The sequence below is a fragment of the Tachyglossus aculeatus genome, chromosome 2, assembly GCF_015852505.1.
Source record: "Tachyglossus aculeatus isolate mTacAcu1 chromosome 2, mTacAcu1.pri, whole genome shotgun sequence".
Lineage (NCBI taxonomy): Eukaryota > Metazoa > Chordata > Mammalia > Monotremata > Tachyglossidae > Tachyglossus > Tachyglossus aculeatus.
Genome location: NC_052067.1, coordinates 73,008,613 through 73,033,973, shown reverse-complemented (window position 1 = coordinate 73,033,973; position 25,361 = coordinate 73,008,613). Strand labels below are relative to the sequence as shown.

At 44.9% G+C, this 25,361-nt stretch overlaps 1 protein-coding gene and 1 non-coding gene across 2 annotated transcripts; both read right to left on the bottom strand.

Moving 5' to 3' along the window:
* Positions 1–245: 245 nt before the first annotated feature.
* On the bottom strand, positions 246–381 carry LOC119925034. The gene has a single exon (XR_005449707.1). It is a non-coding gene; the product is annotated as a small nucleolar RNA SNORA7 (small nucleolar RNA).
* Positions 382–18,849: 18,468 nt separating this feature from the next.
* On the bottom strand, positions 18,850–20,373 carry LOC119941836 (conserved oligomeric Golgi complex subunit 5-like). Its single transcript, XM_038762345.1, has 2 exons — positions 19,766–20,373; positions 18,850–18,937 (listed from the first exon to the last, which is right to left on the bottom strand). The coding sequence occupies exons 1-2, from the start codon at positions 20,371–20,373 to the stop codon at positions 18,850–18,852; spliced, it is 696 nt and encodes a 231-aa protein (XP_038618273.1).
* Positions 20,374–25,361: the final 4,988 nt, after the last annotated feature.

The following is a 25,361-nucleotide window of genomic DNA, read 5'->3' as shown; positions in this document are numbered from 1 at the left end:
AGGTAGACACAAGATAGGACAGTTGCATTTCCTGTCCCACATGGGGCTCACAATCTTGTTTTGTCTTATGCCTCAAGTCGTTTCTGACCCATAGCAACACCACGGACACATCTCTCCCATATCTATAGAGTTTTCTTGGTAAAAATACGGAAATGGTTTACCATTGCCGCCTTCCACACGGTAAACTCAAGTCTCCGCCCTTGACTCTCTTCCATGCCTCTGCTGCCCAGCCAGGGTGAGTTTTGACTTGTAACAGATTGCCTTCCACTCACTAGCCACTGGCCAAGCTAGGAATGGAATGGATAGGTCTCTGCTTGACTCCCTCCTGTATCCAGAACTGGTTGAGTACTGGAAACTCTCCAGGTGTGCCCCTGAGAGGTGCTCACAATCTAAGTAGGAAGAAAAAGCTATGAATCCCCATTTTACAGGTGAAACTGGGTTACAGAGAAAAACTGTTACTAGTCCAAGTTTACACAGCAGGTAAGTATCAGAGCTGGGATGAGAGCCATGTCCTTTTCATTCATTCAATCGTATTTATTGAGCGCTTACTGTGTGCAGAGAACTGTACTAAGTGCCTGGAAAGTACAATGCAACAACAAGTAGAGACAATCCCTGCCCAACAGCTGGCTCACAATCTAGAAGGGGGGAGACAGACATCCAAACAAGTAAACTGGCATCAACAGCATCAATGTAAATAGAATTATAGATATAAATAGGTATATGCACATCATTAATAAAATAAATAGAATAATAAATATGTACATATATACGTAAGTGCTGTGGGTCGGGGGGACAGAGCAGAGTGAGTCGGGGCGATAGGGAGGCGAGGCAGAGCAGAGGAAAAGGGGGGCTTAGCCTGGAAAGGCTTCCTGGAGGAGGTGGTATTTCACTAAGGCTTTGAAGGGGGGAAGTGTACTAGTTTGGCATATTTGAGGAGGAAGGGCAATCCAGGCCAGAGGTAGGACATGGACCAGGGGTCGACGGCGGGACAGGTGAGAACGAGGCACAGTGAGAAGGTTAGCACCAGAGGAATGGAGTGTGTGGGCTGGGCTGTAGAAGGTGATGGAAAGTTTTGAAGCTAATAGGAGTTTTTGCTTGATATGGAGGTTGGTATGCAAGGTCATCTTCTTCTGACAAGCCTGTGCTCTTTCCACTGTCACGCTGCTTCTATTTCAGGCTGTTGCTGAAAATTTGACCGAGGTCATGCCCTTCTGCAACAGTGAATTAAGCTTCTGGTTTTTAATTCTAAGTTCCTTTTTTTCCTAGCCAATTAACTTTCTACATATCCTCTTCTATTTTATTTATGTGTTCTTGTCTTTTCTATTAGACTCTAAACTCCTTGAGTGCAGGGTTTCCATCTCTTCTATTTTTCTCCAGGCCCTCCAATTGCCTAGTTTCCTGCTCTGCACAAAGAGGCCCAGCAAATCCTGGTTGGAAGGCAACACTGACATAGTTAAAAAGCTTTTCTCTCCAAGGTGGCAGGGAGTTAAAATGGAGCTTCAAGGCTGTCCATCACCTCGCCCCCTCCTACCTCACCTCCCTTCTCTCCTTCTACAGCCCACCCTGCACCCTCCGCTCCTCTGCCGCTAATCTCCTCACCGTGCCTCGTTCTCGCCTGTCCCGCCATCGACCCCCGGCCCACGTCATCCCCCGGACCTGGAATGCCCTCCCTCTGCCCATCTGCCAAGCTAGCTCTCTTCCTCCCTTCATGGCCCTACTGAGAGCTCACCTCCTCCAGGAGGCCTTCCCAGACTGAGCCCCTTCCTTCCTCTCCCCCTCACCCCCCTCTCCATCCCCCTCATCTTACCTCCTTCCCTTCCCCACAGCACCTGTATATATGTATATATGTTTGTACGTATTTATTACTCTATTTTACTTGTACATATCTATTGTATTTTATTTTGTTGGTATGTTTGGTTTTGTTCTCTGTCTCCCCCTTTTAGGCTGTGAGCCCACTGTTGGGTAGGGACTGTCTCTATATGTTGCCAACTTGTACTTCCCAAGTGCTTAGTACAGTGCTCTGCACACAGTAAGCGCTCAATAAATACAATTGATGATGATAAGCCATATCTCTTCCTCAAGGAGCCATTTCAGGAAAGGTGAGAGAGACTAGCTGCTGTTTTGTAGGTACTTCAAACAAGAGCAGTTACCTTCTGCTCAGCTGTTATGTTTCCACTGGCAAGCATCCTGAGTTATAAAAGCTTGAGGTTGGTCTTGCTCTTTTGGGTCCTGATTTGTGGGTGATCCTGTGACCTCTACAATAATATTAGTAGTATAATAACGGTATTAAATGCTACATGCCAAATGCTGGGATAGATATAAGATAATCAGATCCCTGTTTCTCATGGATCTCAGCCTATGTAGAAGAGGAAAACAGTCTAATCCTGTTTATTGATCTATTGTGCGAAGAGCACTTTACTAAGCACTTCAGAGAGTTGGTAGAAATTCCCTGCCCAAAAGGAACTTACAGTCTAGAAAGTGAGGCATTCATTAAAATAAATTATAGGTATGTCAGTAAGTGCTGTGTGACTGAGGGTGGGGGAATATTAAGTACTAAAGGGTACACATCCAAGTGCATGGGTGACAAGGGAGAGGGAGTAGGGGAAATAAGGACTGCAAGGCAGAGAATGTGTCTGTTTTTTGTTGTACTCCGGAAAGTGTGTAGTACAGTGCTCTACACACAGTAAGCACTCAATATGAATGGAAGGACTCGAAGATGTGATTTTTTTTTAAATAAGGCTTTGAAGGTGAGGAGACAGATGTCAGATACGAAAAGAGAGGGCCTTGAAAGCTTTGAGGGAGGGGTTGACAGCAAAATTAATGAGATTGAGGCACAGTGAGCAGGCTGGCTTTAAAAGAGCAGTGTGTGTGGGATGGGCTGAAGGAGAAGCTGGTCTGGGAGAGGATAATTTGGATGGGGTGGAGGAGGAGGATAGGGATGGCGCAAGGGATGGGGACATAGGATGGGGTTGCTGGGAAGGGAGGACAGGGATTAGGGTAAGGAGACATGGTGTGGCAGAGAAGTTGTCAACAGAAATTAACTGCTTAATCCAGTACTTCTGTTGATCAAATGCTGAATTGAAAGCGAGTTCTCGGGTCCTTGAGAATGTTGAGAAATAGCATGGCTCAGTGGAAAGAGCACGGGCTTTGGAGTCAGAGGTCATGGTTCAAATATCGACTCTGTCAATTGTCAGCTGTTTGACTTTGGACAAGTTACTTAACTTCTCTGTGCCTCAGTTACCTCATCTGTAAAGTATGGATTAAGACTGTGAACCCCTGTGGGACAACCTGATCACCTTGTAACCTGCCCAGCGCTTAGAACAGTGCTTTGCACATAGTGCTTAGTAAATGCTATTATTATTATTATTATATGTAAGAAGCTGAGTGTTGCCAGGGTGTCAGACAGCCACATCTGTTCCCCATTCTCCACTCTGCATTCAGACTGGACTGCAGGGGAAAAGGAAGATGAAGGAAAGGCCACTTCTCAGCTGCAGCAGGTCTGGAGTGAAATCTAGGTTCCATTGTGAGTGGAGGCAATGGTTCCCATGATGGATATCTTGGGCCAACTGAGGCAGCTCGACAGAGAGAGATCTCTGTGTCTGCAGGCATCTTTCTGACCCAATCTATGTTCAATATACTGGGCCAGCTGGGGCAGCTTGGCAGAGGAAGGCAATAACCGTCCCATCCCTCATTTTACAAATAAGGAAACTGAGGCACAGAGAAGTTAAATTACTTGCCTGTCATGTGGCCTTGAGCATGTGGCAGAGCTGGGATTAGCAGCCAGTTCCTCTGACTCTCAGACCTGTACTCTTTCTGCTAGGCCAAACTACTTCTCCATAACCACTAATCACGAGCAGGAGAGGCAGGCAGACAAAATATTCCTCCCTTTTCTCTAATACCTGTAGCTCTCTCAGTATCAGAAACTGTTCATCTGACCTGCTTCCTAATAGCCACGTGTAAATACAGTCCATCAGCTTTGTTTGAAGAGACAGGTATGGAAAAAATGAAAACTTGAAAGACATTGGCTTAAGAAAGCCACTTCTCACACTTTGAAATTTTTTTTTAATTTTTGCTTTTTGTTTTTTATGGCATTTAAGTGCTTACTGTGTGCCAGGAACTGAACTGAGTGATGGGGTAAATACAAGCAAATCAGGTTGGAAACAGTCCATGTCGCAAGTGAGACTCATAGTCTTAATCTCCATTTTATAGATGAGGGAACTTTTCCCTCTCTCCCTCTCTCCCTCCTTCCTCCTTCCTCAGTTTTCCACATGACAACCCGGGCCAAGGAGTCAGAGGACCTGGATTCTAGTCCCGGCCCCACCACTTGTCTGCTGTGTGGCCTTGGACAGCTCATTTGTCTTCTCTGTGCCTTAGTTCCCTCATTTGTAAAAAGAGGATTAAGACTTTGAGTTCCATGTGGGACGTGGACTGTGTCCAGCCTGATTTGCTTGTGTCCACCCCAGTGCTTAATACAGTGTCTGGCATATAGTGCTTAACAAACACCACAGTTATCATTATTACTAAGTGATAGCTCTGTCAGCCACTTTCTTGCCCTCTATGCTTAACTAAATTCACTCGATTAGCAACTCGGCTCTTAAGTCTTAGGAACTTGCATTTGGTTCAGAGAATTTCTTCCTGAATGGAAACAAAGCATCCATACCTCCTGTCACAGTAGGTATCCCTGACTAGGAAATGGTCCATGCAAGAGCCCTATATTATCAAAGGAAAATGCGTTTGATGAGCATGACCAGCAAAGGAGATGGATTAGAAATCAACCATCCCATAGAATAATGGAATCATAATGTGTGTGTGTGTGTGGGGGGGGGGGGGTTGTGTGTGTGTGTGTGTGTGTGTGTGTGTGTGTGTGTGTGTACGTGCATGTGGGAGGGAACATTCTCTAGGACACAAATATTGCAGTGGAAGGTAGGGTTTGTGAAGCAGAACAAAACCTGACGCTTGTTTACTTGTAGAAAGCTGAATCTTATGACATTCTTTTCAGAAAAATGTACAGGTTTGCTTCTACAGAACATGCCCAGCAAAGGAACTAAAATTATCTAATTCAGCTCCCTGACTCCCTATGGGAAAGAGGTTGGCCTCATAGAGCACAGGTCTGGGAGTCAGAAGGACTTGGATTTTAATTTCAGCTTTGCCACGTTTGCTGTGTGACCTTGGGCAAGTCACTTAACTTCTCTGTGCCTCAGTTATCACATCTGCAAAATTAGGATTAAAACTCTGCATTCCTGGCACATAGTCTATACCTCACTCTGCTGTCTGGATTATCTTTGTACAGAAATGCTCTGGGCATATCACTCCCCTCCTCAAAACTCTTCAGTGGTTGCCTGTCAACCTTCAAATCAAGCAAAAACCCCTCTTCTCGGCTTCCAGGCTGTCCATCACCTCGGCCCCTCCTACCTCACCTCCCTTCTCTCCTCCTACAGCCCAGCCCACACCCTCCACTCCTCTGCCACTAACCTCCTCACTGTGCTTCGTTCTTGCCTGTACCGCCATTTACTCCTGACCCACATCCTACCTCTGGCCTGAAATGCCCTCCCTCCACACATCCGTCAAACCACCTCTCTTCCTCCCTTCAAAGCCCTACTCAGAGCTCACCTCCTCCAGGAGGCCATCCCAGACTGAGCCCCCCTTTTATCTCTCCTCCTCCTCCTGTCCTACCCCCTTTGTACTTCCTAAGCGCTTAGTACAGTGCACTGCACACAGTAAGCACTCAATAAATGACTGAATTAATTAGCTTATATCTACCCCAGTGCTTAGAACAGTGCCTGGGACATAAGTGCTTGACAAATACCACTTAAAAACAAAACAGTGGAGTTAGTTTTATCAGCTGTTGAGTAGTGCTTGTCCATGTAACTCCCCTGTCCTCAAAATACTCTTTAAATCTATTCATTCTCCAGAGTTCAGCTCTGTTTTTGCAAATAGAGAAAATGAAGACAAGAGTGACTACGTGCATCAGCAAGAAAGTGAGAGAGCCGGGATAGGAGTTTCTCTTCTAGCTCTTGCCACCGGCTTGAGAAACCGGATGGTAGTTGGTCCTTTTAGCTGTTACAAAATGCAGTGTATAATATGCCCTATCGAAAAGCCATAAAGCAAACAGCTTCCTAAACTGAAGCAATGTAAACTAACAAGATCTGCATTTGTAAAGCTGGTGAAGAAGCCAGCAAATCATAGTTCCCAACAACACTATTCTGCAAGTTGTCTATCCCATTTGTATGGGGACTCGGTATATTTGAAACCCTTTGACACCAACAAAGCTGCCCAACCTATCACTTTGAGAATGTTCACTCCCTGTAGAGCATAAGTTCCTTGTGGGCAGGGAACCTATATACCAACTCTTATATTGTACTCTCCCAAGCGCTTAGTACAGTGCCATGCACACAATAAGCTCTCAAATCACATTATTATTTGTAGAGCCAAGGGATGCCACAGACTGAATTAGCCTAGTACAGCACTCAAATACAATTGATTGAGAAGTTGCCACTTTCCCTAGTAGCTTCTGTCACCCCTGGAGCTTGTCTGCAGACCCAGTCAGTTGTAATGAGGGACGTTCCTGCTGTGCTACCAGGCTTCTGGTCCTATAATGTCCTTGGAAGGGGAAGGCCTGAGTTCTGCAGTCCAGCAAGAAGTTTTATCATCATCATCATCAATCATATTTATTGAGCACTTACTATGTGCAGAGCACTGTACTAAGTGCTTGGGAAGTACAAATTGGCAACATATAGAGACAGTCCCTTTATCAGGAAGAACAATGTGGTGCAGGTGTCCCAGAATGGAATTTTTTAATAACTCTGGGTTCAAGATGGAGCCACCCCCTCCCAAGACCCCATGCAGGCCTGCTCCTATAGGAGATACTCAGTAAAAACCCAGTGAGTGAGTGTAGGTTACACAGTAATTGAGCATAGAAGGGCTGATTAATCATAGAGCAAGGTGAAGACAGGTTCGTTAGTTTTCTGGTAAATAATGCTTCTTGGTGGGTGCCTGGTGGAGAGACTTCATTAGACTCATGCCTAGTGAGAAGCAGCATGGTCTAGTGGATAAAGCACAGACGTGAGAGGCAGAGGACCTGTGTTCTAATCCTGGTACCACCCCTTACCTGCTGTGTGACCTTGGGCAACTCACTTCTCTATATCTGTTTCCTCAATTGTAAAATGAGGATTTAGTACCCATTCTCTTCTTACTTTGTCTGTGAGCCCCATGTGGGACAAGGACTATATCTAGCCTAATCAACTTAAATCTACCCCAGTGCTCAGAACAGTGCTGGGCACATAGTAAGTACTTAACAAGTACTATTAAAAACCAAAAAACTATGGATTAGTAGCTGCTGATTGGAGTTCTGGTGATGCTGCACTACTTCCCTCAGGCAGTGAGAGGCTTGGATGTTTGAGGCCTGCTCAGAGCCCCCAAGCCACGAACTGGGCCCCAGATTGGGTGGGGACAAACCCAGAAAGGCTATCAGTCAATGGTATTCATTGAGCACTTTGTGCAGAGCACTGTAGTAAGTGCTTGGGAGAGTATAATGCAACAGATAGCAGGCTGACATCTGGGTTCCTGGAGATGAGAGGTAGATGAAAGCTGCCCAATATTTCATGCAGTTGATGCCATCACACCCCTTCAATAATATTGTGGAAATAGCAAATAATGACCTGGACATTGGACACCTCAGGACAGAAAAGAAATGTCTTCTGAGTTTCTGTATCAATCATGTGTTGGGTGTTTTTAGAACATGAATATGCAGGATCTTGTTTTAACATAGAACATTTCAAGCCCCAGTGTATTATGGAAGAGTTTGTAAATGGGTCCTCTGCCTCTCAGGTCCGTGGTTTACCCACTAGACCACAACATCTGGGAACAAGCCCAAAAAGCAATATTTTGGTTCAGGGTGAGGTGTGACTGATGCTTAGTTTTTCCTCACAATAAAGGAGGTATTTGTTAAGTACTGACAGAGCTGGGGTAGAGCCCAAGGTAATTAGGCCTGTCCTAGTCCCTGTACCATATGGGGCTCACAGTCTAAGAAAGAGGATTGACGGTAATGAATCCCCATTTCAAAGATGATTAAACTGAGACACGGGGAAGTTAAGTAACTAGACTGTATGCTCCTTATGGGGAGGAAACATGTCTAATAGGGAGAAGCAGCGTGGCTAAGTGGAAAGAGCCCGGGCTTTGGAGTCAGTGGTCATGGATTCAAATCCTGGCTCCACCAATTGTCAGCTGTGTGACTTTGGCCAAGTCACTTAACGTCTCTGTGCCTCAGTTCCCTCATCTGTAAAATGGGTATGAAGACTGTGAGGCCCCCATGGGACAACCTGATCACCTTGTAGCCTCCCCAGTGCTTAGAACAGTGCTTTGCAGGTAGTAAGTGCTTAATAAATGCCATTATTATTATTATTACTTTGGCTAATCTTTCATGCCCATTTCTTGAAAAATATTGGCTTGATTGATAAGTGCTTAACAAATGCCATCATTGTTATTATTATTATTGATCAGTTAATAGTCTAAGAGCGTGTTTACGATTCAGCGATCGAGATGTGCACTTTGTAATTCTAAATTTTGGACATATATTTCTTTAAAATTAAGGATGAGAATGAGGCCCTTAGAGTGTTTTTATTTACAGAGCCACTAATGAGTCAATACTTAATTTTTCCTTAAACATATTTTCAGCCTAAGGTACTTCCCCAAAGGACAGGTCTTGAGGTTCTATTACATAGATAAAATGTGAGTAGTAATGCTGTCACTATCAATCAATGCCATTTATTGAGCTCTCTATGCAGAGCACTGTACTTTTCCCAAGCCCTCAGCACAATCCACCAGTATTTATTGAGCACTTACTGTGTGCAGAGCACTCTACTAACCAGTTGGGAAAATGCAATGGAGTAAAATAAGCACTGTGGCTTAGTGGAAAGAGCACAGGCAAGGGAATCAGAGGATCTAGGTTTTAATTCTGGAACTGCCATTTGCCTGTTGTGTGACTTTGAACAAATCATTTAACTTCCCTGTGCCTCTGTTTCTTCATCTGTAAAATGGGGATTCAATACCTAGTCTCCCTCTTATTTTGACTGTGATTTCTGTGTGTGACAGGGACTGTCTCATCTGATTTTTTTTTTCCACATTTACCCCCTCAGTGCTTGGCACATAGTAAGTGCTTAAATACCAAAATTGTCAGTGAATAGGCACAGTCCCTGTCCTCCAAGATCTTATAGTTGGAGAAGCAGAAACTAACATGAATTACAAGTAGGGGGAATTAACAGTTTAAAGATATTGTCCATAAGTGCTATCTGTGATAAGCTTATTCTTGCTTGCGGACTATAAGAATGTAAGGGCAGCAACTGGGATTGGGTGACTGAAAATATGGTATTAAGACTCGCAAAAGGTTTCAAGCACATGGATTAAAAAAACCCCCAATATTCAAGGGTTTTCAATTCATTGCTACCATTTTCTTTTTTCAGCTGGAAATTACTGGGTGAGGGAAGCCGAGAATCTGAGATGGAGAATATTTTGTCTGTCCCTTTTTCATTTTTGTAAAGGTCAAAGCACAAGGACCACAAAATGATTTGTGAAGGGGAATAATATGTGGGGAAAAGAGCATAAATCCACTAGTGATCATGAGAGCAAGAAACAAAAGACTGGGAGATGTAAAGGGAGAAATATTTGACCGCTTTACAATCACTACTAAAACTGTATCAACCATGAGAATGCTGTAAAACAGTTCCCTCCCTTTGGATGAAGCAAAGGTTAAAATCTGCATTCAATAATCCATTTTTTGATCCACATAGCAACGGTTGCTCAAGGGTGCTTTTGCAGCTGTGAACTTCCTTTCCTCTCAATCAGATTGGCAGACCACAACTACTTTTTTATGGTATTTAAGATCTTACTATGTGCCAGGTACTGTTCTAAGTGCTGGGGTAGATATACGCTAATCAATTTGGACAAAGTTACTGTCCCCCAGTCTTCATCAGCATTTACAGATGAGGGAACAGAGACACAGAAAAGTTAAGTGACTTGTTCAGGGTCACACAGCAGTCAAGTGGTGGATCCAGGAATTTGTGTCCAATTCCTTTATCTGGCCTATAGATATAGGGGCTACTCTGACATCTGATGGCTTGGATGGGAGCTGCTTTTTCTTCTGTATGATTGAATGTGGCTTGCCACCTGTAGCTTTTCTCCTCCATGGTACCCAGCAGCTGACCAGAACTTTACATAACAAGAAGAGGGGGAAGGAGTAGTTGAACTTGGAAGATAAACAAGCTGTGAATATCTCTCCTTCACCTCTTGGAAGGTGTGAAAACTTTGTCTTGGCAGTGAAGCAAGGAAACTGAGTAGAGAGAAAAGATGAATACCACAGAAAACATAGCAATGGTACACTGTCATGCATTATCAGTTGAAGGCAAAACCTAATTAAAGTAATTCCATTATAACTTCACAAAGCCAATATATAATGCTTGGTATCGACCCAGGGAGTGACGTGCAAGCCTCAAAACAGTGTCATCCCTTGGGCAGCAGCTGTCAGTTGGGCAGGCTCCACTAATCAGGAGCCAGGTCCAAGGAGATATCATGGCGGGCATGAATCAAATATCAGTAGCTTCTCTTTACTGGTTTTTAGCCATTCCTTGCTAACTCGTGACAAAGACCTTTTGTAAGTAAATCCTTATTTAATTTGAATTAGAACTGTAAACATTTGTGCTGTAAAACATATGTTTTCTTGTATATAGATATTGTTTCTTCACCATTTAGAATCAACCAGGGTGTTTCACTGATGCCCCGGTAATGCAGAGGAAACTTTCCTGAACCCTCTGTGGGCCTCTTGCAATTCAATAAATGGAGGAATAATAATGGAGTTCTAATGCTCTGCTGCAATAAACTTTAAACATGTATATGTGTCCTTCTGGCTAGGCAACTGACTTCAGACACTTTGGCATTCTAGTGTAGTCTGCCTGCTTGCCCAGGCTTCTCTTCACTGACCTTTGGTAGGAGGTGACTGCATTCCTCCATCTGTGCACTCCACTGGTTTGAAGAAACTAATTACCCTCCAGGCTGTAGAGGTACCAGGCAGTGCAGAGAGCACTCAGCTGCCTTCGACACTGTGGGCCACCCCCTTCTCCTCAACACGCTATCTAACCTTGGCTTCACAAACTCCGTCCTCTCCTGGTTCTCCTCTTATGTCTCCGGTCATTCATTCTCAGTCTCTTTTGCAGGCTCCTCCTCCCCCTCCCATCCCCTTACTGTGGGGGTTCCCCAAGGTTCAGTTCTTGGTCCCCTTCTGTTCTCGATCTACACTCACTCCCTTGGTGACCTCATTCACTCCCACGGCTTCAACTATCATCTCTACGCTGATGACACCCAAATCTACATCTCTGCCCCTGCTCTCTCTCCTCCCTCCAGTCTCGCATCTCCTCCTGCCTTCAGGACATCTCCATCTGGATGTCCGCCCGCCACCTAAAACTCAACATGTCCAAGACTGAACTCCTTGTCTTCCTCCCAAAGTCTGCCCTCTCCCTGACTTTCCCATCACTGTTGACGGCACTACCATTCTTCCCATCTCACAAGCCCGCAAACTTGGTGTTATCCTCGACTCCGCTCTCTCATTCACCCCTCACATCCAAGCCGTCACCAAAACCTGCCAGTCTCAGCTCCGCAACATTGCCAAGATCTGCCCTTTCCTCTCCATCCAAACCGCTACCCTGCTCGTTCAAGCTCTCATCCTATCCCGTCTGGACTACTGCATCACCCTTCTCTCTGATCTCCCATCCTCGTGTCTCTCCCCACTTCAATCCATACTTCATGCTGCTGCCCGGATTGTCTTTGTCCATAAACGCTCTGGGCATGTTACTCCCCTCCTCAAAAATCTCCAGTGGCTACCAATCAACCTGCACATCAGGCAGAAACTCCTCACCCTGGGCTTCAAGGCTCTCCATCACCTCTGCCCCCTCCTACCTCACCTCCCTTCTCTCCTTCTACAGCCCAGCCCGCACCCCCCGCTCCTCTGCCGCTAACCTCCTCATCATGCTTCGTTCTCGCCTGTACCGCCGTCGACCCCCGGCCCACGTCATCCCCCTGGCCTGGAATGTCCTCCCTCCGCACATCCGCCAAGCTAGCTCTCTTCCTCCCTTCAAGGCCCTACTGAGAGCTCACCTCCTCCAGGAGGCCTTCCCAGACTGAGCCCCCTCCTTCCTCTTCCCTTGCCCCCCCATCCCCCTATCTTACCTCCTTCCCTTCCCCACAGCACCTGTATATATGTATATATGTTTGTACATATTTATTACTCTATTTATTTTACTTGTACATATCTATTCTATTTATTTTATTTTGTTAATATGTTTGGGTTTGTTCCCTGTCTCCCCCTTCTAGACTGTGAGCCCACTGTTGGGTAGGGACTGTCTCTATGTGTTGCCAACTTGTACTTCCCAAGCACTTAGTACAGTGCTCTGCACACAGTAAGCACTCAATAATTGAGTGATTGATTGATTGATTCAGCCCACTTAGCTGAAACTTTGCCTGACCTCTAAATTACCCTGGATTGCTTGGCACATAGTAAATGCTTAACAAATACTACTGGAGAACAGCATGGCTCAGTGGAAAGAGCACGGGCTTGAGAGTCAGAGGTCATGAGTTCTAATCTTGGCCCTGCCACTTATTGGCTTTGTGACCTTGGGCAAACCACTTAACTTCTCTGTGCCTCAGTTACCTCATCTGGAAAATGGGGATTAAAACTGTGAGTCCAATGTGGAACACCCTGATTACCCTGTATCTACCCCAGCGTTTAGTACAGTGCTTGGCACATAGTAAGTGCTTAACAAATACCATCATCATCATTATTATTATTATTATTATTATTATTATTATTTACAGAAACCTGAGATCAAGGCAAAAGCAATAGGCCCAGCACTGGACATGTTCCCAAATCCAGGAAGCTTTTCCTGCAGTGTGTAGCAGCAAGCACCTTGGATCAGTAGAGAATGGCCTTAACTCACTAATGTTCTGTGGAAGTTGTCATGTGGCAGCCCTCCAATGCCAATCTGGGAAGCTGCCCATTTACCAGCATGTTCTCCAACTTCCAAGTGTTTTTCTGATCATAATCACTCTTCCTGCCTGTCCTTGTCCTTTCCCTTTTGATACAGTACCAGTATTCAGAGTATTGAAGTGTCGTGACTATAGAAGCAACATGGCTTAGTGACAAGAGTCTGGGCTTTGGAGTCAGAGGATTTAGGTTCTAATCCCAGATCTGCCACTTGTCTGCTATGTGACCTTGGACAAGCCACTCAACTTCTCTGTGCCTCAGGTACCTTATCTGTAAAATGGGGTTATAGACTGTGAGCCTCATGTGGGACAACCCTATGACCTTGTATCTACGCCAGTGCTTAGAACAGTGCTTGGCACATAATAAGAACTTAACAAATGTCATTATTATTATTATTATTGCTATTATTGTAAGAACAAATGTGACTAAAGGGGTGGTCCCTGCTACCATTTCCCTGTGTTGACTTTGTCTAGCAGTGAGTTTACTGCCCCCTTCATGGGCTCCATAAGTCATTACAAAGTGAAGAAGTGAAACTGCAGTGATAAAGGGGACTATGTGAAAAAATTTGGACTTGGCCATGGTTCTTGGGTTCATTCATTTATTCATTCAATCGTATTTATTGAGTGCTTACTGTATGCAGAGCACTGTACTAAGCACTTGGGAAGTACAAGTTGGCAATATAGAGACGGTCCCTACCCAACAGTGGGCTCACAGTCTAGAAGAGGGAGACAGAGAACAAAACAAAACATATTCACAAAATAAAATAAGTAGAATAAATATGTACAAGTAAAATAGAGTAATAAATGCATACAAACATATATACATATATAAAGGGGCTGTGGGGAAGGGAAGGAGGTAAGGCGGGGGGGGTGGAGAGGGGGAGGAGGGGGAGAGGAAGGAAGGGGCTCAGTCTGGGAAGGCCTCCTGGAGGAGGTGAGCTCTCAGTAGGCCCTTGAAGGGAGGAAGAGAGCTAGCTTGGCAGATGTGGGGAGGGAGGGCATTCCAGGCCAGGGGGATGATTTGGGCCGGGGCTCGACGGCGGGACAGGCGAGAATGAGGCATGGTGAGGAGATTAATGGCAGAGGGGTGAAGGGTTGCATGCTGGGCTGTAGAAGGAGAGAAGGGAGGTGAGGTAGAAGGGGGCAAGGTGATGGAGAGCCTTGAAGCCGAGGGTGAGGAGTTTCTGCCTGATGCATAGGTTGATTGGTAGCCACTGGAGATTTTTGAGAAGGGGAGTAACATGCCCAGAGCGTTTCTGGACAAAGACAATCTGGGCAGCGGCATGAAGTATGGACTGAAGTGGGGAGAGACAGGAGGATGGGAGATCGGAGAGGAGGCTGATACAGTAATCCAGACAGGACAGGATGAGAGCTTGAAAGAGCAGGGTAGTGGTTTGGATGGAGAGGAAAGGGTGGATCTTGGCAATGTTGCGGAGCTGAGACCGGAAGATTTTGGTGGTGGCTTGGACGTGAGGGGTGAACGAGAGAGCGGAGTCGAGGATGACACCAAGTTTGCGGGCTTGTGAGATGGGAAGGATGGTAGTGCCGTCAACAGTGATGGGAAAGTCAGGGAGAGGGCAGGGCTTGGGAGGGAAGACAAGGAGTTCAGTCTTGGACATGTTGAGTTTTAGGGTTCACACGTCCTTTACTTTCGCTAGGGATGTTCTTCAGTAGTTTGGATGGTTCTAGCAGAAGGGCCAGAAGGGGCCAACAGTCTCTCCAGTGGGGGCATCCATAGACATGGGTCTTGGATATTGTTTGACATCATGGAGCGGAGCATGGCTCCCCGTGGACCTCCAGCCCCTGAGCGCTTGGCCAACTGACCTCACCCAGGAGGTTATTGCATTAGCCAGAAGGAGACCAAATGGCCAGGATGCAGGCCTTGAAATCAGCTATGCCAGTCATCAGCTGTGTGATCTTGGACAAGTCACTTTGCTTCTCTGTGTCTCCATTTCCTTAACTGTAAAATGGGGATGAAATACCTGTTTTCCCTTCTATTTAGACTGTTGATTCTGTATGCGACAGGAACTGTGTCCAGCCTGATCATCTTGTATCTACCCCAGTGCTTAGGACAGTTCTTGACAAAGTGCTAAAAAAAATACCATTATAATGATTATTAGTGAGAGCACACACATCGTTACGTATTATGGTTCAACACAGTGGCATAAATTCCTTGATTAACTTGGACTGTGTGACTAATCCAGGAATTTTAATTCTTGAGACAGGGGTGATCTGTGAAATCAGAGACGACATACTGAGTTTTACTCCAATGAGTCCAGTATTGGTCCACAAAAGGGACTGCAGCGAGTCCCTTGAGGAGGGATGTCTTCATTGAAGACAGAGAATTAAGCCTTTTTAAAAGTAATTAAACAAAGAAAAATGACAGCTCTCCCTAGCCTCTGCTGAGGAAAAAGTAATTAAATTCCAATGGGGAGATTTAGGTTAGGAATAAGAACTGATGCAAGATGTATTTCTGAGGAAAGACAAATTGCCTTCCCTTGTGACTTTTACAAGTGTCAGAGCTAGCTATTCATCTGGAATGGCTTAGATATAATCCTACAATGAAACAGGAGATTGACTAGTTTTCCACATACGGTGAACAGGAGGGTAGCAATGCTGTTGACAGTAGTGGAAAATTAGAATGAGATGAAATCTAATAGAGAATAGAAGTTCCAGTTTTGACATCTTAAGTTGAGATTTCATTGGATATCCAAGTTGCCATCTCCCTAAGGCAGGAAGAAACATGCCAGTTCTCTAGATACGGGAGAACTATAGAGTGCTCTTGGAGACCCCTATATAGAGATGACAGTTAAAACTATTTGGGAGGTTGACTTTCAAAAATATGAGAAGCCTGAAGATCAAAAGATCCCAGAAGTGACTTGATGGGTAGCCAGTTTTCTGTCAGAGGAAAGGAAGGCAAGTCAGAAGAGATGGACAGAACAATGACAGAGGAAGGATGAGAAGATAGATCTGTGTCCTTGAAATCCAGGTCAGAAAGTTTTATGATGACAATAGTACAGGTTATTAGCTGCCCACATGGTACAATGCACTGTACTAAGTGCACCCCGCACCCTCCGCTCCTCTGCCGCTAATCTCCTCACTGTGCCTCGTCTCGCCTGTCCCACCATTGACCCCCGGGCCTGGAATGCCTTCCCTCTGCCCATCCGCCAAGCTAGCTTTCTTCCTCCCTTCAAGGCCCTTCTGAGAGCTCACCTCCTCCAGGAGGCCTTCCCAGACTGAGCCCCTTCCTTCCTCTCCCCCTCGTCCCCCTCTCCATCCCCCCATCTTACCCCCTTCCCTTCCCCACAGCACCTGTATATATGTATATACGTTTGTACATATTTATTATCCTATTTATTTTACTTGTACATATCTATTCTATTTTATTTTGTTAGTATGTTTTGTTTTGTTCTCTGTCTCCCCCTTTTAGACTGTGAGCCCACTGTTGGGTAGGGACTGTCTCTATATTTTGCCAACTTGTACTTCCCAAGCACTTAGTACAGTGCTCTGTACACAGTAAGCGCTCAATAAATACAATTGATTGATTTGAGAAGTACAAAACAAGAAATAGGTACCCTTCACAAGAGGCTCAGTGGGGTAGACAGATCTGAAAATATTTTGATATATCTAATATTTTGTTTCTTTCACTTAGAAATTTTAATGCAACAAGGTTATAAGCTCTGAAGGCAGTGGTCCTATGTGCTAACTCTAGTGTACTTAGCACGTGCTCTGCTCACTGTACACCAATGAATGACCCCCCCCCCACATTTGCGCCCAGTGTGCACTCAATAAATACCACTGATTGATCCCCGTGTTCCATATGCAAAGGAAACCTATCCTAATTAACTTTGAGTTTCTTTTGGAAGTTTCTTAGAGAAGCAGCGTGGCTCAGTGGAAAGAGCCCAGGCTTGGGAGTCAGAGGTTGTGGGTTCTAATCCCAGCTCTGCCGCTTGTCAGCTGTGTGACTTTGGGCAAGTCACTTAACCTCTCTGAGCCTGTTACCTCATCTGTAAAATGGGGATTAAGACTGTGAGCACCATGTAGGACAATCTGATAACATTGTATCTATCCCAGTGTATAGAACGGTGCTTGGCACATAGTAAGTGCTTAACAAATGCTATTATGATTATTATTATTATTATTCTTATTATTATTACCGAAACACAGATGAAGTCAGTGTAGAGGGGTTTCAGAGTCAGCATCAACCCCGCTGCGCTATGGGCTCCAGGAGGCTGCACCGTGATACTGAACATTGTCAAAGCCTACTGGGATTGGGTGCTCCTACATCAGAATAAGCCCTTTAGAGAGGCTGCCCGGTTGCTATACAAGGCTTACCAGCCAGGCAGTCCTGGGAATCATTCAGGCCTTTATCCTTAACACCCAAAAGCTCCCAAGGGTCCCAAAAAGTGCATCATTGATTGGCTGCTTCACTACACTGCTAGTAAAATAAATGCCTTTCCCTCACACTTGCCATTCAGATCAATATACCTGCTGTAAATGTTAGACACAAAGGAGGCAGAAAAAAAATGTTCTTCCTGGGATGAAGCCACATCACTTAAGAAATTCTGGCATTAGTTACCATTAACATTTTGACTGCTCCCTCATTTGGGGATAAAGAAGGGCTTGGGCAATAATAATAAAGCCAACCAACCTGGCAGAAGCTCTCCCTTACGTAGGGGCAAGTTTTAGAAAAGAGCAGACCCGTGCGGCTCGGATATGAAGAGGAAGGGTTTGCTCTTGCTGCTAATTGGAAGAAAGGCCATTTCTAGGAGTCGACTTCTTGAGGTGAGGGGCAGTCAGCATGCAACTAAGCATGCCTAGCTGGGCCCTGGGGTAACTGTTTGATCTTCTTCAGAATGGTGATTCCAACCCCTGGGAAAAGCCAGAGAGAGTTATATTTTTATATCATTTACAAAAGTTACCCAATCCTGATAGTTCTGGGCTGTGGTTTGCCTAGGCGCCTTTGAATCCCCTCCTTCTTTCACATATTGCTATTTTGATTTTGATTTACACCTTTCCAGCTGAAGGCCAAAGAAACAAAAGATGAAATTTGTCTCTTATTTCCTTTGGTCCCTTGTTTGCTGCTCTGATTTAGCAATTATTCCAATCAGTGGCATTTATGGAGTGCTTGCTTAGTATAGAACACTATATTAAGTGCTTGGGGCAGTAAAATACAGTCAACCTGGTAGATAGGTTGCCTGTCCACAAGAAACATACAAGTTCTAAACAATACTCCTACATATTGGTCTCAACACTATTAATAGTAATGATTAAACATTTATTTAAACACTTCTGTGCCAAAGCACAGGGGAAGATAAAAAATGATCTGCTTGGACACAAAGCTCACAGTCTGAGAGGAGACTAGGTATTTCATCATATTTTTCATAATAGGAAACTGAAGTCTGAAGTTAGGTGAATTGCCCTAGGTCACATGAGAGGCGGGTTTCAGTCAGGGCTATTTTGGTTAGGTGTGTCTCAGGCACCATCTTCAGAATGTTCTAACCATTAGCCATATTGGTAATGCCCCGAGGGGGCATGGTTTCTGGGGGCCAGCTGCCCACCACCGCACCCCAAAACCCAAGACCACTGAGCTGTTGCCATTCCTGTATTAATCCAGACCAGGTTAGAAGCCTTAAGAGGCTGTTCCGAGCTGTGAGGAGCCTTTTATTGGATCTAATAAACCTGTATTTATACTAGCACTTAGCACGGTGTTCAGTGCAGAGTAAATTCCTAATAAATATTATTACTACTTCTAGCCAAGTAAAATAACTCTGGCCACAGAGCAGAGTTGGCAGTGCCAGGATGTAGGGCAAAGTGACCTGGTCAACAGTGAACCAGCAGGACAGCTGTCCTATAAAGAACCTCTTCTCCAGCAAGAAAGATCGCACTGCCTTCCTCTATGGGGATAGCTCTAAAAGAATTTGACAATGGCAGAGGAAGAAAATAAGAAAGGAAATATGTAAACAAGAAATTCCAAATGGGCTCTCTTTCAGTGACGCATAATGACGCTCAATTTCATTTCAATTTCTGAAATGCTTCCTACCAACCCCAGGTGGTTGAAATTGCATCCACACATGTGGCTAAATCTACACCTTATGCTCAATCTAATTTCTCCAAATGGATGAAAGGGAATTTTTGAGTCACAGCTTTAGCCTTTTGACTACCACTTTCCAGCCTGTCAGCTAACCATAAGAAGGATATTTTTTAGTCATGAAAGTGGCATCTATCTTTTTTAAACTTCTTCATCAGATTAATCTTAAGGCTCCAGTTTGTTTATTAATAATAATAATAATAATAATAATGGTATTTAAGAGCTTATTCATCATCATCATCAATCGTATTTATTGAGCGCTTACTATGTGCAGAGCACTGTACTAAGCGCTTGGGAAGAACAAATCGGCAACACATAGAGACAGTCCCTACCCAACAGTGGGCTCACAGTCTAAAAGGGGGAGACAGAGAACAAAACCAAACATACTAACAAAATAAAATAAATAGAATAGATATGTACAAGTAAAATAGAGTAATAAATATATACAAACATATATACAGGTGCTGTGGGGAAGGGAAGGAGGAAAGATGGGGGGATGGAGAGGGGGACGAGGGGGAGAGGAAGGAAGGGGCTCAGTCTGGGAAGGCCTCCTGGAGGAGGTGAGCTCTTGAATCGTATTTATGGAGCGCAGGCAGTCTGGATCCTGAATCCTGTCCCCTGAATCCGTTTTGCAGAAATCCACCGAACCCAGGGCCCTGCTCCGCGAGGATCTTTGACCCCACCGATCTGCCCCGGGCCTGTTTGCTCCCCTCGCCGTCCCACGGGACACAGACCTCGACGGCAGGAGCGAGACGGAGGGAGGCAAGTTCATTCAGGCTTTGAGCGGCCTTCGTTATTTCTCGACTTCCGCCCTGCAATTGTCCTTGGAGCCTCTTACTAAGGTACAGGATGCGGATTATTCTCCGGAGCAAGTCACAGGCTACCTGCAGCCTTGCCAACTGGGCTGTGCGTCCTACTATCTTGTTGTACGGGTCCACAATTTTGACTTTGATCCTGTCCACAGCGCCCTGAAGAGCCCCGATTCTCGTCTGCATCATCTGAAGAACACCTTCCAGAGACTCAATTCCAGTCGCCTGTGCCAATAAGTCTTCATGCCTCGCAACTACCTGTAAGTGAAGTTCTTTATCCAGTTGACTGATCCCTTGGGCGAGCTTGGCCAACTGCTCGGCTATCACCGCTCGGTGAATGGACTGAGAGGTGTAAGTCTTGACGTCGAAGTCCTGGCTTAAAAAATCAGCGTAGCACTCGTCCTGCAGGAGGTCCCGGACGGCGGTGGCCGGACGGCCGGTCTCCATGGTGCCCGGGGGGCGCTTATTATGTGCCAGGCACTGCTGTAAGCATTGGGGTAGATACAAGCTAATCAGGTTGTCACAAGTGGGGCTCACAGTCTTAATCCCCATTTGACAGATGAGGTAAGTGAGGCACAGATAAGTGAAATGACTTGCCTAAGGTCACACAGCAGACATGTGGCAGAGCCGGGATTAAGTCATGGGCTCTGCCACTGGTCTTCTACTTGACCTTGGGTAAGTCACTTCACTTCCCTGTGCCTCAGTTATCTCATGGATAAAATGGGTATTGAGACTGTGAGCTCCACATGGGACAGGTCTGTGTCCAACCTGATTTGCTTGTATCCACCCTAGCACTTAGTACAGTGCTTGTCACATAGTAAGTGCTTAATACCACAATTATTATTATTATCATTATTATGTCCTCTGATTCCCAGGCCCATGCTCTTTCTACCAGGCCATGTGGCTAAAGGAATGATATAGCCATATTATTACTGTGCTTGTTGTATATACTAAAATAGCCAATCAAAGAAGGATGTGTCCCTCATTGGCCATAGCTTAGTTTCTATATAACAGAGGAGCACTGGGAAGAGAAAAAAAAAGTGAATCCCTCTTACTCTGTGGCTATTTGCCACACTTCAGGGTTTGATACGGTAACATTGCTTTCCTTATCCTCAACGATACAGGGCTTTCAAGAAATCCTCCCAGAAGTAAAGATCACAGTCAAATTGAGGGCAGCTGGGGCTTTCAACCTGAACATCAGCTTCGGCTGGCATTACAAAGACCATGACTTAGTGATCAAGCCCTGTGCAATCCCACTGGGGAATGTTACTCTTAGGCAGGAAGCTAAGGCAGTTTAAAAAGTTGAGCTCACAGCTGATACTTTGCAAAGGATTTTAATTAAGTGTTGAAATCTTCAGTTTAGAACACTGGGGATGAGACCTCCTAACTCAGATTTCAATGACTTAGTCATCAAAATGAAGATATTAAGGAATGTTTTAGATCCTGAAAGTAATGAGACTGTATTATAAGGTAAAGAAAAGAGAAAATAATTTGTTACTCCTAGGGCAAGGGCTATTCATTTTAAGCCAGCAAGGATGAAAAAGGAGGTAAGAATGAGCTGAATGCTAGGTACAGTGAATTGAGGGCTAAGGCCAACCTAGCCCAACTCAGCCACTCCTGACCCAACATGTCAGCATTAAATCCAACCCTATGGGTGTTATTTCGGCTACCAATTGGCCACCATAGGTCATGCCTCCTTTCATGGCTGGACCCTGGGAACATCACTTCTATTCCTCTCATGTGGGCTTCAGAAGCCCTATCCCTTGCAGGATTAATCAATCAATCAATCATGTATTTGAGTACTTGGTCTGCTCAGAGCATTGTAGCACTAACAACTTGGAAGAGAAAAATAGAGGTCAGAAAGCCTGGTGAGTGGGAACTCGCCACCTGGATTCCCAACCACTGTTGCTACCATCACCCTGGAAACTCCTCTCCTCCTAGGAACAGGAACCTGGGGGAAGGTTGAAGCTCTAGGCCCCACAGTAATAGTCCTAGTATTTATTAAGTGCTTATTTCATGCAGAACACTAAGATAAGTGCTAGAAAAGATGACATGGTGAGGGGAGGGGGGGGAGATAAGACACAGACTCTGCCCCTCAGGGAGTTCAGAGTCTAAAAATATCCCTTGAAACTCCTTGGTGACACTGGGCTAGTCAGTCAATTGTATTTGAGTGGGTACTGTGCACAGAGCACTTGAGAGAGTACAGTATAGCAATAAACAATAGAAAAGCAGTGTGGCTCAGTGGAAAGAACATGGGTTTTGGAGTCAGAGGTCATGGGTTCGAATCCCGACTCCGCCACATGTCTGCTGTGTGACCTTGGGCATGTCACTTTACTTCTCTGAGCCTCATTTACTTCATCTGTAAAATGGGGATTAAGACTGTGAGCCCCACGTGGGACAACTTGATCACCTTGTATCGCCTCCCAGTGCTTAGAACAGTGCTCTGCACATAATAAGCACTTAACAAATGCCATCATTATCATTATTAATGAGCAGGCACATTTTCTGCCCACAGTGAACTTATAGTCTAGAGGAGGAAAGTGGGGCGCAGAGCAGTTAAATGACTTGCCCAGGGTCACACAGCTGGTGAGTGAAAGCTGGGATTAGAACTCATGTCCTCTGACTCCCAGGCCCATGTTCTTTCTACTAGGGAATCTACTAGGGATGGGGGGGGGGGAAAGGGGAGAAGTGGGGGAGGGGAGAGGAGAGAGAGAAATTTAGAAAGGCACAAGAACAACAGGACTCAGAGTAACAAATAAGAGGCCAGGTAAGTGAAGAAAGAGGAAGACAGATAAATGCACAGAAGAATTGAGAAATGGGAGAGGAAGAAAAGAACTACTCCATCTCTTCAATTGTACTGAAAATATTTTGGATGGAATTGCTTGTGTGTTGTGGTCTTTCCAGGGCACAGATTGTCTACCCATGTTTGGCTGGCTCTGCGGTTTGCAGAGCAGGTGACCTCACTCAAGTAATAGTATATTGCTTTTACTTAGGATGAGCCCCTTCCTCTCTGATGTGATGGGTCTGACTGTGGCTTGCAGTATGACTTCAGTTTCCTGGTCTATAAAATGGGGAGGCTAATGCCTATTCTCCACCTCACATAGATGTGGAAATAAAAACAAGATGCCTGGTAGGAAATCACTTTACAAATCCTAGATGTAACCATAATATGGTCATACCCCATAATACCATGGGGTTAGGGGCCTTGAAAATGTGATTGTATCATGGGGACTGTTTCCTGTAGACATATTTTTATAAATTAGAACCTGTTTTAGGACCATTGGAAAAGTACTATGAGACTTCCTTACATGCTACATATTGTAATATGTTCCCTGAGCTATTATTTGCTACTTATTAAAGCATTTCCAAACAGAGCATCAAAATATTAAGTAAATTAGGGGCTATGTTATGATAAGTTATTTGCATGGGGCTGTGGAAGTAGAAACTTGTTCTCCTTACTAGGGTGATGGTTTTTCAACTTTAGTGAAGAATCTGTCCCACTAGGTTGAGCACAGATACTTCTTTTTCCTAAAGCATTTTTCAGCTGGTTAAGGCCTTCTGGGCACCTCTGAACCTCCCTCCATCAGGATCATCTGCATATTTTAAAAATTTATCAGCTTTCTTAAAAATTAATTCAAATCTCTGAATAGGCTAGTGGTGGAGAAACCATATTTACTATTTCATCTTCTTTGATATCTTCCAGTGATGAATTGGATTGTAAAAATTAAATGGGGCTCCAGTTGGATTGTAAAAATTAAATGGGGCTCATTCCTATGGATGAGGTACTGTTTACTCACTGACACTGTCTTCCATTTCTAAATACCACCACAGGTCAACAACTTCTTCACTTACCTATTCTGTACTTGAGAATCTGACAAAAATTATGTGCAGAACTTCCTCTGAGATCATTTATTGTGGATTACCTAATCCCAGTCCAGGTTGGGAGGAGGCAGAGAGCACTCAGAACTTTGAGCTGGGTGGGCTTTTGTCTGAGGTAAAGCATCAGAAAATCCATGTTATATATCTGGGGGGTGGTATCATTGGGGGATTTTAACCCAGTATGTGCTCATGGCCATTTACTCTTCCCTCTCTGACTGTAGTTTCCCTCAACAGCTCCTTGTTGTCAGTGGACTCTAGAAACATAGAACTTCAGTTGTTGACAGGGGTTCACTCTGCTGCCTAGATCATTTTCTACCAATTCATCCAGTCTGTGTTTTCCCGCCTCCTCAAGAATCTCCAGTGGTTGCCCATCCACCTCCACATCAAACAAAAACTCCTTACCTTAGGCTTTAAAGCACTCAATCACCTTGTCCTCTCCTACCTCTCCTACTACAATGCAGTCCATACACTTTGATCCCTGAATGGCAACCTACCACTGTACCTCTATCTTGTCTATCTCACCACTGACCACTAGCCCACAGCCTGTCACTGGCCCGAAATGCCCTCCCTCTTCGTATCTGACAGACGATCTCTCTCCTCACCATCGAAACCTTACACCTCGAAAGTACACCTTGGCCAGAAAGCCTTCCCTGATTAAGCCCTCATTTCCTCTTCTCCCACTCCATTCCGTATCACACATCACAATTGGATTTGCACCTTTTATTCACCCCACCCTCAGCTCCACAGCATTTATGTGCATATCTATAATGTATTGTCTGTCTCCCCACCTAGACTGTAAACATGCTGTGGGTAGGGAATAATAATAATAATAATGATGGCATTTGTTAAGTGTTTACTATGTGCAAAGCACTGTTCTAAGCACTGGGGGGGGGATACAAGGTGATCAGGTTGTCCCATGTGGGGCTTACAGCCGCAATCCCCATTTTAGAGATGAGGTAACCGAGGCTGAGAAGTTAAGTGACTTGTCCTTGTCACACAGCAGACATGTAGAGGAGTCGGAATTAGAACCCATGACTTCTGACTCCAAAGTCCGTGCTCTTTCCACTGAGCCACGCTGCTTCTCTAATGTATCTACAAACTCCTTTTATAGTGTACTCTCCTAAGTATTTAGTACAGAGCTCTGCACAAGTAAGCGCTCAATAAAATACGATTAACTGAATGGGCCCAAGGCTTTAAATTGAATTGAGTAATGCTCAGAACTGTGAAACAGAAACTGGAACATGAGGGAGGACTTGTAGTTTGTCTACTACCAGTTTTAAAAAAGCTGCAGGCTTGGCCATCCACTGGAGATGCACAACTTGAACTGGTAACTCCCCTCCTGACCCTACTGAGGTGGTTACTGCTGGGATCATTATGAAGATGGCACCTGAAATTGACCCCAAATAGCAACGACCCTGTTCAGTGTCAGAGGGGACAGGATGCAACTAATGTGGACCTGAAGTCCTGGCCACCTGATGTCCCTCTGAATCTGCACATGAATGGTGGCTATTTGAAATTTATCCATTCTGTTTAGGAGAGGGTGTCTAATGGAGAAG